The following is an 11327-nucleotide window of genomic DNA, read 5'->3' on the forward strand; positions in this document are numbered from 1 at the left end:
CCCTTCCACGAGGGTAAAAAAATACTACAATCTCGTAATAATTAATTTTGAAATTAGTTATACCACGAATTTATCCTAACCAAACATGTAATAAATTTATCTTAATTTTAATCTCGAAATTAATTTCTGAATTATCTCTCGTACCAAACCATCCCTTTAATGCTCTATATTTAATTACTGTTGATAAGTGTAAACTGTCCTATTCGTCGGGAAGAATAGGACACCTTTGACCGTACGTGTCATAAGCTGCACAAAACTGTCGCGAGCCACTCATGCACACTTCCACTTGTAACCTTTACATAACTCCATTGCTCTTACACATTCTTGCCACGAATTTCCTGAACCCTCTCTCTGTATTTCAATATACTCCTCCTGTTACATCTCTTGATTTCAGAATCTTGAAGTTGAAGGGTTATTATATATATAGTGTGTGGAGAGAAAATTTGGAAAGTGGAGAGTGAGAATAGATGGCAGCAACGACAATAACAGCAGGTGGACTGGAGAGGAATCCAGCATTGATGCCAGAGGCCTCTCTTGCTCCAGTGACTATAGAACGTAAAGTTAGAACTGATTTGGAAACTTCTATTCCTAAGCCATGTAAGTTTGCTTCTTCTTTTTTTACTTTTTGGTTTTCTATATATGTATATGAATCTAATATCTTTTACTTCAATTCTAGTTGAAAACTTGATTTGATTGGAGAACTTAAAACAAAAAAAAGTAGTCCAGTGCACAATGCTTCCTGCACGGGCGTAAGAGCATTCAGCCCTACGCCAAAGGCCTGTAATGTAGAAAGCCTATTCTAATGTAAGGATTAGTTGGTTGCTTTCAGGGGTTGTCCTAGGGAGACATGGCGACAACTTTACCATTGCTTTCATATTTAGTTTTTTTCTTTAATTCTGTATAGCTCAACTGTTGTTATATTTGCGTGTTTGTAGTACTATTTCTGCTTATCGAGCTTACTGATCTATAATAAGGTGGTTAATGACTCTTTAGTTATAAAGTTTAACTTTAATTTTCTACGCTGACAGCGAAAGATTACCAATAATAAGTGGAACGAGTAATCTGTAAAAGGAAAAAAGGACAGATAAGCTTGTACAATAGTTGAATTGCACTAAAACATCCTCTTCTTTTGAAGATAGACCGGAAAGCAAGCTTAGAGAATAGTTAAATGCCAATGTTGGAAAGTGTAGAATTGGGAAAAAAAATGTAGTTGTGTGAAGGTATTTGTTGATCTAAATGTAAGTAATTACAGCAGTTTAGATCAATAGTAGTGTTGATTGCAGTAGCAAATAAGACTTCTTGGATTAGTCCTAGCACATTGTGTGTATGTTTCCTATTGAAAGTGGATAAATTTGCAAGTTATGTTTCAGGTCTTGAACATTTCATGAAGATCTTATTTGGTTGGTTGTCGACTGTTATTAGTTCGCATCTAAACTTGCGTGTTTCTTTATATTGAGTAAATTTTAGTTAATATGGGCATCAGCCTTTATAGCTGCTGGTAATGCGCGTGACTAGTAATGTAGAATGAAAAGTAGGCTGAATGGTACTCCCTTCGCCCCAATTTATGTGAGAATGTGTTTGACCGGGCACGGAGTTCAAGAAATAAAGGAAGACTTTTGAAACTTCTGGTCTAAAATAAACCACAGATTGTGTGGCTACAAATTATCTGATTAAGTTTAAATAGGAAATTTAAAGTAGAATTGTTACCAAATATAGAAAGGTGTATTCTTTTTGAGATTGACTAAAAAGGAAAATGTGTCACATAAATTGCGATGGAAGGAATAGTACATTAGGCAGAAGGGTAGTGAGTTTTAATGCAAAGCAGGTTATCTATGTGTTTAGAAGGTATCTTGTACTGAATTCTATTAGTGTGTGCATCATCTTCCCTTGAACCAAGACTTCTGAAAATTAAGCACATGAATTTTGTGGTTGAAAATATTAAGGTGATGGTTGAAAAATCTTAAGCTAAACTGCCAACCTTTTCTCTTTCTTTCAGAAAAAGTGTAAAAAACATTGAGTAGTTTAATGAATTTGAAGTCTTGAAAGTTCTCTAAGTTGTATACAAATGCAATGCTGCTACTCCAGGGAGGTCGAGCAAGGTGAAATAAAGTGAAAAAAGAAGATGGTATCTGAACCAGGTCGGCGATGATGACCCGTCGTCTTGGTCTCTAGTCAAAGGCACCTTAGAACAATAAATAAGATGGAGAAGAAGGGTGATACAATAGGATGTTTTAAAGCGGGCGGTTATTTCTTTCTTACTTTTATCATTTGGAGTTCAATTTATCCTTCGGCAAAGTTCTCTGACGGGAGTTATCTTAAAGAGTGTCATATAGGTCACCCAAAAAAGTGTCATATAATTTAGGCGGATGTAGTAGCTGAAAAAATAAAAATGGCAGTAGATTATGTATAAATGGATGACACAATAAATTGGATTAGTTCAAGTGCCTGTATACATTCCATTGGTTCTACTACCAATGAGAATCTGACTTCACGAGGAATATTTGAAGATTAGCTATGATTAGAAATCGACTTTGTGTCCCTGTATAGTTTATTCAGAGTCGAATTATGGCAGCTGATCAACCTAAAGATATTAACTATAACAAGCGTGTTGTTCATGAAGATAACTGCACATTCATTGAGAGTGTTTTATCTGTGAAGTCGAATGAATTGTTGTGGTATAGCCTCAGTATTTAAGTGTTGATGCTCAAATTTGTGGCTTCTTGTGCAGTTATCACTTGGTGGTTCATTATTAATTGAATGGATGCAAGTTTTGCTAGTGTTTGTTGTCCTTTTTTTTTTTTTTTTTTTTTTTTTTGTAATTTGTACAATAGTGGCCTTCTTACGACACTTAAAATATTCAGATATGGCTAGAGGATTGGTTGCTCCTGATATGGAGCATCCCAACGGAACTCCTGGCCACAGGCACAACGGCATGAGTGTTCTTCAGCAGCATGCAGCCTTCTTCGACCAGGATGATGATGGCATCATTTATCCATGGGAAACGTACATCGGTAAATTATCATTATAGTCTGTAATAAGGCAGAATAATTTCCAAGAGGGTAGTTTGGCTTAATGGCATGATACAATTTTGTTTTGAAGTATAATTTCGGTCACTTTGTTTGCATCAAGATTTTAATATCGATCAGAACCATTAGCTCGTATAACCTTGTCAATGTTTGATTTTTCTTATCCTTTCTACTCGCTTTGAACAGGATTTCGTCAACTTGGTTTCAACATGATTGGTTCGTTTATAATGGCCATTGTCATCCATTCTGCTATGAGTTATCCTACTCTCCCGGTAAGTCAAAGAAGAGTTACTTAATACTTGTAGTCATAACAAATGAAAATCAGAACTATGCTTGGTTGTTTACCTACTCTGCTAGTGGTCGGTTTTATGTTTTCTCTCTGTTAATAACGCACTGTAACCAGGGGTGGTTTCCGTCGCCTTTACTTCCAATATATATTCATAATATACACAAGTGCAAGCATGGAAGTGATTCCGGGACCTATGACAGAGAAGGCAGGCAAGTATACTAGTCATCAATCTGAAATCATATTACGAACTTCATGAACTTGTACTCATTCTGCGGTTTTCCCCTTAGATATCTTCCTGTGAACTTTGAAAACATCTTTAGCAAGTACGCTCGGACCGTGCCGGATAAGCTTACTCTTGGAGAATTGTGGGATATGACTCAGGCTAATAGAGAAGTATTTGATTTCTTTGGCTGGTAAGGTTCCAAACACATACTTTCTCCATTTTGTTTCTTTATGTTTGTGTATATGTAGTTGCTTTAACCATTTGATCATCTTTTGCTTCAATTTGAAGGATTGCCACCAAAATGGAGTGGGGAATTTTGTACCTCCTTGCTAAAGATGAAGATGGTTTCTTATCCAAAGAAGCAATAAGACGCTGCTTCGATGGGAGTTTGTTCGACTATTGCGCCAAGGTACAAACGGGAGGTGATTACGCGAAGAAAGAATAGGTTCGATTGCATATGTAGACGTAGTAAGCTGGGAAATAGTCTTGAAACTCTTATTTTGGCATACGATGTTTAATCGTTTTCCTTCGTTAAGCAACTCTGCAATGTATCCAGAATTATATTGCACAACTGTTTAAACTCCAGTTTGATAGATTGGAGATACCCCTAGAATTAAAAGGAGACATTTGTGATTGTTTCTTTCTTGAATTTTGAAAACTTTTGCTATTATCACATGCAATAGGTAGAGTTTCTTGTAATGTATTTGTTTGCTTTTAAGTTTCTGACTATCAATTGTGCATATATGTGTTGAGATATACTAAAAAGACTTGCAGAAACTAAGCAGGAAAGTATAGTTTGAAGAAAGACTTCCAAATATACAATGAGTTGCTTCTATGATCTATAGTTCTTGTTGTGATTACAAATAGTACATTGTATATGTAAAATATATGATTTGATAACTTGGAAAAACTAGGAGAGTGTTTGGCCAAGCTTATAAGCTGGTCAAGCTGGCTTATAAGCATCTTTTGGCTTATTTACGCGTTTGGTAAAATACTCAAAGTGCTAATAAGCCAAGTGCTTATAAGCTAAAATAAGCTATAAGTTGGTCATTCTCAACTTATGCTTTTTAGCGTATAAGCACTTTTAGTTTAACCAAGGTTTTTACTAGTTTATCCTTAATAATGTTTTCTAATTCACAAAATATTTTTTCCAAAGTAAATTTTCTAACTTTCTTTTTATTCCATATTCGTTGTTCATCTGTTTTACAAAAAAAAAATTAATTTATAATTTTTAGTAAAGTTTTTAAGGATATTTTAGTCATTTTAATAAAAGAATAACTTGTCATCACTTTTCTACTAAACACATCAATTGCTTATTATCAGTTTTAGCACGGCTAAAGTTTACTTTTTAGCACTTTAAGCTTATTAGTTATTTACAATCAGCTAATCCAAGCGGGTTCTAGGTAACTTATCACAACTTGTTAAGGTATTGTAAAAATGTGAAGTATTATTATACCTAGTCTCAAATTAACATGACAGTCAATTTGATAATTTTTGAATTTAAATTAGATTAAATCAACTTAATAATTTAAAATATTTTAAAATTAAAAATTTAAATATTTAAAAATGATCAACATAATACTTTAAAATATTTAAAATTAAATACTTTAATATTCAAAAATTATCCGAAAGTATTATAAGTTTGTAATTTTTTATTTTAGTATAATAAAAACAATATTTTAAAATATTGGTGAAAGTTCATACACTTTGACAAAAGAGTGAATAGTTAAATCTATCGAGGAGGAGAATTATCTTTATTTTCTGTCCGTCTCCATTCTTAAATGTGCACATGCACCTTAAGGGTGGGTAGTGGTTGACGATTGCCAGGTCCAATAATTGCCACAAAGAATGGACAAATCAATCTTGAAATTCACTTATTTAGTGCGAAATGAACAACAAAATCATCAAGTTGCTTGAGAAATTATTTCCTTCAATAAACCACATCACAAAAAAAAAAAAAAAAAATACAGATCACATCAATAAGTTATGCTTTTTCCTCACAAAGTCATGACAAATTCACAAGTAAAAGAAACAAATTATGATCCAAATCAAGCAACATAATATAATGGATTTGGTAGTTTGAATGTTCTTTTTGCACTTGGAAGTCCCTCAATGCTACTCCATTGATCTCCAACAATTCCCAAAATTCTATAGCCTTTGCTTATTAGTTTACTCCTTACCTCTGCCTTGAATCCTTGAGCACTTTTGCATTCATCTTCTTGACCTCTAAAATATTCAATAACCAAAAAAACACATTAGAAAAAAAGGGGCAATCGGATGCACAAAACATTCGCATTCACGCAGAACTCGGAAAGTGCCGCACCCTAAGAGGTGTGACGTAGATAATCTAATATAATGCAAGCATTAGTGGCTGCTTCCACGATTCAAAAAACACATTAAAAATAAGTAAAAATCTCTTAAATTATATATAACAACAAACCAAATAAATTGATAACAAAAATTTCAAACCTTAGTATGAGGCTAGTCCATCCATAGAAACCAACATGGACAAGATTGTCAATGGTAGGAGATCTAAGATGTTCTTTTCTTGAAGAAACAAGAAAGATCTTAACTCCTAGTTCTTTAAGATGATTGAACAACTTCATGGAATGATCTAATGCTGTTCCTTTTCCTTGGCTTATCCAATCTTCCAAAGATGTCACATTCAACTTATTTCCCCTATTCCACCAAAAAAAAAAAATTAGCAACAATGAAAATCCCATATAATAACTTTGAGAATTAAGTTATATGTACTGACTATGTAACTTCACTGACTAAAAAGGGGCAGCCTAGTGCACGAAGTATCCCACATTTATGTAGGGTCCGAGGAAGGGCCGCACTCTAAGGGTGTGATGTAGACAACTTACCCTGATGCTAGCATCAGTGACTGATTTCACGGTTCGAACCCATGACCTGGTCACACGAAGACAACTTTACCGTTCCTCCATGCGATGTGATGTAGATAGTTTACTCTGATACAAGTATCACTGGCTGATTTCACGGCTCGAACCCATGACCTATAGGTCACACGGATAACTTTCCCGTTGTTCCAAGGCTTCCCTTTGTAATTTAACTAACTATAACAGGTTATTATTCTATTTACTAGATTACCACACAATGAGTATATAGAATTTATACAAACTCTTTCAGAGGAGAAAAAAGAGAAAGAAAACTTACCCAAAGCCATTTTGCTTGTAGTAAGGAACAGTGGAAAGAAGGGTGTCATCAATGTCAAAAATCCAAGCATCTTTACCATCTTTTTCCAAGATGCAGTTAGTACTAATATAAAGTATGCATTCATCAATGGTTCTATCAGAATCCACTTTGTATTGAGTGGAAGTCATGTATTTTGCAATATAAGAAACACATTCTTGAGGTACAACAACATAGTCTCTAATATTGTGCAACTCAACATTCATTCTCCAACTTTCACAATAATTCTTGAGACTGATTTTAAGACCACTATTGGTTGTATGTTCTTTCAAGATGTTCCAATCTGCAAAAGATGAAGTTAAAAGAATGCAAAATATTGCAAAGAAAATTCCAAGTTTTTTTGCCATTGTTTTAGGGAGAGAAAAAAAAGTTGAAGAAATTGATGAGAAAGTTGGGTTTTTTAGTTCATTTGTGTAGAGCTACTTATTGTGGAGAGAGTGAGGAATTAAAATGAATGGTCACATGGGGTGATGAGAATTAGTTGTCACCATGTATATTTTTGTCCTCAATAACACATGATCTCTTAGGTGGCAGGTTTATTAAATTAAATATTAATTGTCTTATTTTACATATTTTGGTTTTGGTTTAAGTACAACTAATTAGATCATGAAAAATGGAATTTGATTTTTGTATTTCGTTCACACTAGCAGTCTAGCACCACCTTATATCATCAATTACATCAAGAGTGTCATTTGAGTTTACTAAAAAAATTCATAAATAATAAAACAATATTTATTTCTAAATAAGCATATGTATATAATACACAAATTGACATCATTTAAAAGTAATACCACATCAATACTAATTTGAGATAGAAAGTGAAGTTCTCGAACATTGTAGTCGTGTCAAGTCGTCTTAATAAATTAATATCGTTGTCCACTGATCATATCAAAATATAAGAGAGATTATTGTTACGAACATAAACCTGTAAGAGGTTTCTGAAACTTTTTTAACTTTAAGTATCGAGATTTATTGATTTATGTTTACAAAAACAAGCTATTAAAATAAGAAGATTCCGTTAAATTGTTTACTATTCGCAAGAAATATCTACAGTAAAGAAGTGTCAAATAATTACTCTAATATAAAAAAGTTGAAAGAAAACAACGCCGTAAATCCAACCAATAAAACGTTGGATTCTTAGAAATAATTGCCAAGTGGGTGCCACGTTCCTTGCCATGTCAACGTACAGCTATATCGCATGGAGTCAAACCTAATCGACCAACACCTCCTGTAAGTATAAATGATACCACCGATTATAATTTATTGCTATATATAAAAATTGTTGTATTGACCGTCATATAAAACAAATTTCAGAGCTAGTAATTTTCTTAAGTAAACTGATCTTATATACTGGTTTGGTAGAATGTATTAGAGAAAATAATATATATATAGCTTTGGTATTAATAATTTCTTGTTTTGCAATGTTGTTCAACTTATGTATAATTAATGTTGGTTTTAGTTATATATCATATTCAGTACTATTTTTATAAATAGCAAACCATGATATTTTAGTAATACCATGATTTTTAATACATAGATAAATATATATAAAGACAAAATTACCATATTCAGTACTACTCTATATTTATATAAACCAACTCAAACAATCGAATAGAAATAATTTCAGCATAATTAATCACAACATTACTAATTCTAATAATATTAATCATAATATTATTAATCCCAACATTACTAATAAACATCGTATTTACCTGACCTTTAATAAGAATAAAGAGACAGGTTGGAACCTAATTCTGTCCCATTATAGCAATCAAGTCAAAACCCCAACCAAATCGCTTAGTTTCACTATATTCCTTACATATTTATGTTGGAAAAACATATTCATGCTTTCTCCTGGCACTATTCCCAGCATTGTATTTTCTTTGTTATAAAATATTAATTTAGAATTCAGTAACTTAAAAGGATTATAATTCTGAACTCATAAGGTTAAAATCTTAACTTCGCCTCTGATTATAATCCAACATTTGTTATCTACTTTAAGAGCCTTACATATTAATTTAAATTTGCATTGGAAAATTTAATTTGTGAGGTAAAGTATTTCTTGTCAAATCGATTTTATACTAAGAATTGGAACAAAAAAATATCTAATTAAAGATGAAGGATCCTCCTTATTAGGACTTGGAAGTCGCAAACTCTCAGCATTGTATATTTAGGGAAAGTTATTAAGTTTTATAAAACTTAAAATTTTACATAAACAAAGTACTTCGAGAAGTTTCGCAATTAGATTCTATATTCAGCTTTGATAAATAAGTAATTCAAGTATAATTAGTCAATACCTCTCAAGCATCTTTGTCATCACTCTTAATTGATGATAAGTGGCAAATTTTGGTTGTAGCCATTAGAGTTTATATTGCCAGTAATATAAACAAAGATTTATCACTCGTAAACTATACCTAGAATAGACAAATGTCAACAAATAATTATACTAAATAATAACCAATTAAAATTGGAATTAATTGGTAAGTCGGTAGCACGTCCCTTGACACATCTTTCCCTTTTTATTTCTTCTTTTGTCAACACAAATTTGTCAACTTAACAGCTATTCCTAACCCAATCCAAAGACATTTATGATGTAAATAATTACGTGCCTATATTATTGATCTATCCTTTTTTGTTAAACAGAGGTTAGTTGTTTAGATTAATGGAATTGATTTTAATATATTTGATGTTTTAAAGCGAAAGAGATGTCAAAAGCGATAGTGCAACATAATGAATTCCGACCACTTAAACTTGTATCGGTTTGTAAAGCCGATACATGAACTTATATTTTTTTCATTTGAATACGTCAACTTGACAGAATAAATATTAATAAACACATTTGACCATTGACCAAACATATGTGAAAGTGGCACAGCTGACATGACTAAATTGTGTGCAAATCACGCTGCCAAGACACGTAAATAATATTATTTTTATTAAAAAATATTAAAAATAGAATAAAATATAAATAAGAAAGAAAAAGAAAAAAAGACCTTTCCATCTCTCCTTCTCTTTTCCCCTCCCCTCCCACCTCTCTCATCTTCCCAAGCGAACTCCCCCATCCTCCCCCATTCTGTAAATTTTTTTCATTTTCTACCCTACTTTCCCTCTCCTTCCCCGTTTCTTTTTCCCTTTTCTTTTCCCCATTCACTAAATGGCTATTGCACAAGGATGACAAGCACAAATCTAAAAATAATCTAAATTGTTATGCGTTGATTTACTAAAAAAAGAAATGAAAATTGAAAATTCTAGATAATCTTATATCATTTTCGTGAATTTCGGAAGCATCGGCTTGTCTCAAACTTCCAACAACTGCTTAGGTCAATGCGAAATAAAACAAGAAAGCTACCAACATATCACAACAAATGAACAAAGCAGAAGAGAGCAATAGAGCTCGAAAAGAGCATATTGCTTAACACAGGCTATATACAAAGGCCATAGTTCAGGGCAAATACATTTTTTGAACCTGCTCCCACACACAAAGCGCCATACAAAATTGTCAAACTCACAAAAATTCTTGCAAATTTGTCCAACTTGGCTTTTTGGATGATTTAGGTTGGTAGAACAACAATAGATTTTACCGGAAAAAAGGTGGATGAAGGGAGGAGGGTGTGATTCGGTGGTAGGTGTTTATGATTTGAATACGAAGCTTTCATATAGGAGGAAGATGATGGTGGTTTGGAGTTGTTGGTGGACTATTGGCTATGTATGGTGGAGAAAAAGAGAAAGAAAAAGAAAATAAAATTTTAAAGTTTAATTTTTTTAATAATATAGGACCCACAAATCCACATGTCATATAATAAAGACCAAACAAGTGACATGACATTCATGTCAGAGTGATTGGTGAACACGTTCAACAGAAAGTGTTAATTGGTATTCATTCCGTCAAATTGAAGTGTTCAAATGGGAAAAATATAAGTTCATGTATCGGTTTTACAAATCGGTATAAGTTTAAGTGGTCAAAAAGCCATTACGCCTTTTTTGTGTATATAATATACAATATATTTTTTTTTTATATATTTGACTAACATATGTAATTATTTTGACCGAGTCGGCCATTTGTAACTTGCCCTTCTGTTTTGCAATATTGAGGTTGTCCAAATTGCACCCTTTTTCTCTTCTTGAGAAGTAACATTTGTAATTAAATGAGATATTTAAGAGAGATATAATAAAATTTAAACAAATATTCTTATGATTCAAATTATTGAATCTTTCTCGATAGACCCTTTATCGAAATAGCAATTTGCAACTGCACACTGGAAGATATCAGTACCTTCTTTGGGAAATAATACAGTATTTTTCATTTTTTTTTTGGTTAGAAAATACTACTAGTTGATAGTCATATAAAACGTACTGTAGTAAATATTAGCTCTTACAATTTAAACCGCTAACTTTTCACTTCAATAAAACTGAAAGCGTAATCACTTAGTAACTTAATTTATGCAATAGTTATATAACACCTCACAATTCGTTTGGTCTTGCTCGTGTTTAGTAAAAGCGTAATGATGAAAATTTTAATCTAATTTGGTGGGGCTTACCCGCACCACACCAAACCAATAGATACATGGCATGTGCC

At 32.6% G+C, this 11327-nt stretch overlaps 2 protein-coding genes across 2 annotated transcripts; one reads left to right on the top strand and one right to left on the bottom strand.

The window, feature by feature from the left end:
- Positions 1-324: 324 nt before the first annotated feature.
- On the top strand, positions 325-4208 carry LOC107817909 (peroxygenase-like). Its single transcript, XM_016643807.2, has 6 exons — positions 325-597; positions 2862-3011; positions 3213-3298; positions 3430-3524; positions 3603-3728; positions 3827-4208. The coding sequence occupies exons 1-6, from the start codon at positions 468-470 to the stop codon at positions 3981-3983; spliced, it is 744 nt and encodes a 247-aa protein (XP_016499293.1). The 5' UTR covers positions 325-467; the 3' UTR covers positions 3984-4208.
- A 1306-nt stretch (positions 4209-5514) lies between these two features.
- On the bottom strand, positions 5515-7202 carry LOC107817899 (acid phosphatase 1-like). Its single transcript, XM_016643797.2, has 3 exons — positions 6716-7202; positions 6008-6217; positions 5515-5764 (listed from the first exon to the last, which is right to left on the bottom strand). The coding sequence occupies exons 1-3, from the start codon at positions 7096-7098 to the stop codon at positions 5587-5589; spliced, it is 771 nt and encodes a 256-aa protein (XP_016499283.2). The 5' UTR covers positions 7099-7202; the 3' UTR covers positions 5515-5586.
- Between the last annotated feature and the right edge of the window lie 4125 nt (positions 7203-11327).

The sequence above is a fragment of the Nicotiana tabacum genome, chromosome 7 (genome assembly GCF_000715075.1).
Source record: "Nicotiana tabacum cultivar K326 chromosome 7, ASM71507v2, whole genome shotgun sequence".
Classification (NCBI taxonomy): Eukaryota; Viridiplantae; Streptophyta; class Magnoliopsida; order Solanales; family Solanaceae; genus Nicotiana; species Nicotiana tabacum.

What these genes read in the sequence shown, in the direction of transcription:
- LOC107817899 (XM_016643797.2), bottom strand. Translation starts at nt 7,098, where the DNA reads ATGGCAAAAAAACTTGGAATTTTCTTTGCAATATTTTGCATTCTTTTA. An exon ending in TACAAGCAAAATGGCTTTGG is followed by an intron (nt 6,218 to 6,715) that starts GTAAGTTTTCTT and finishes TTGGTGGAATAG; the next exon opens with GGGAAATAAGTTGAATGTGA. An exon ending in TGGACTAGCCTCATACTAAG is followed by an intron (nt 5,765 to 6,007) that starts GTTTGAAATTTT and finishes TGAATATTTTAG; the next exon opens with AGGTCAAGAAGATGAATGCA.
- LOC107817909 (XM_016643807.2), top strand. Translation starts at nt 468, where the DNA reads ATGGCAGCAACGACAATAACAGCAGGTGGACTGGAGAGGAATCCAGCA. An exon ending in AACTTCTATTCCTAAGCCAT is followed by an intron (nt 598 to 2,861) that starts GTAAGTTTGCTT and finishes TAAAATATTCAG; the next exon opens with ATATGGCTAGAGGATTGGTT. An exon ending in TGAGTTATCCTACTCTCCCG is followed by an intron (nt 3,299 to 3,429) that starts GTAAGTCAAAGA and finishes CACTGTAACCAG; the next exon opens with GGGTGGTTTCCGTCGCCTTT.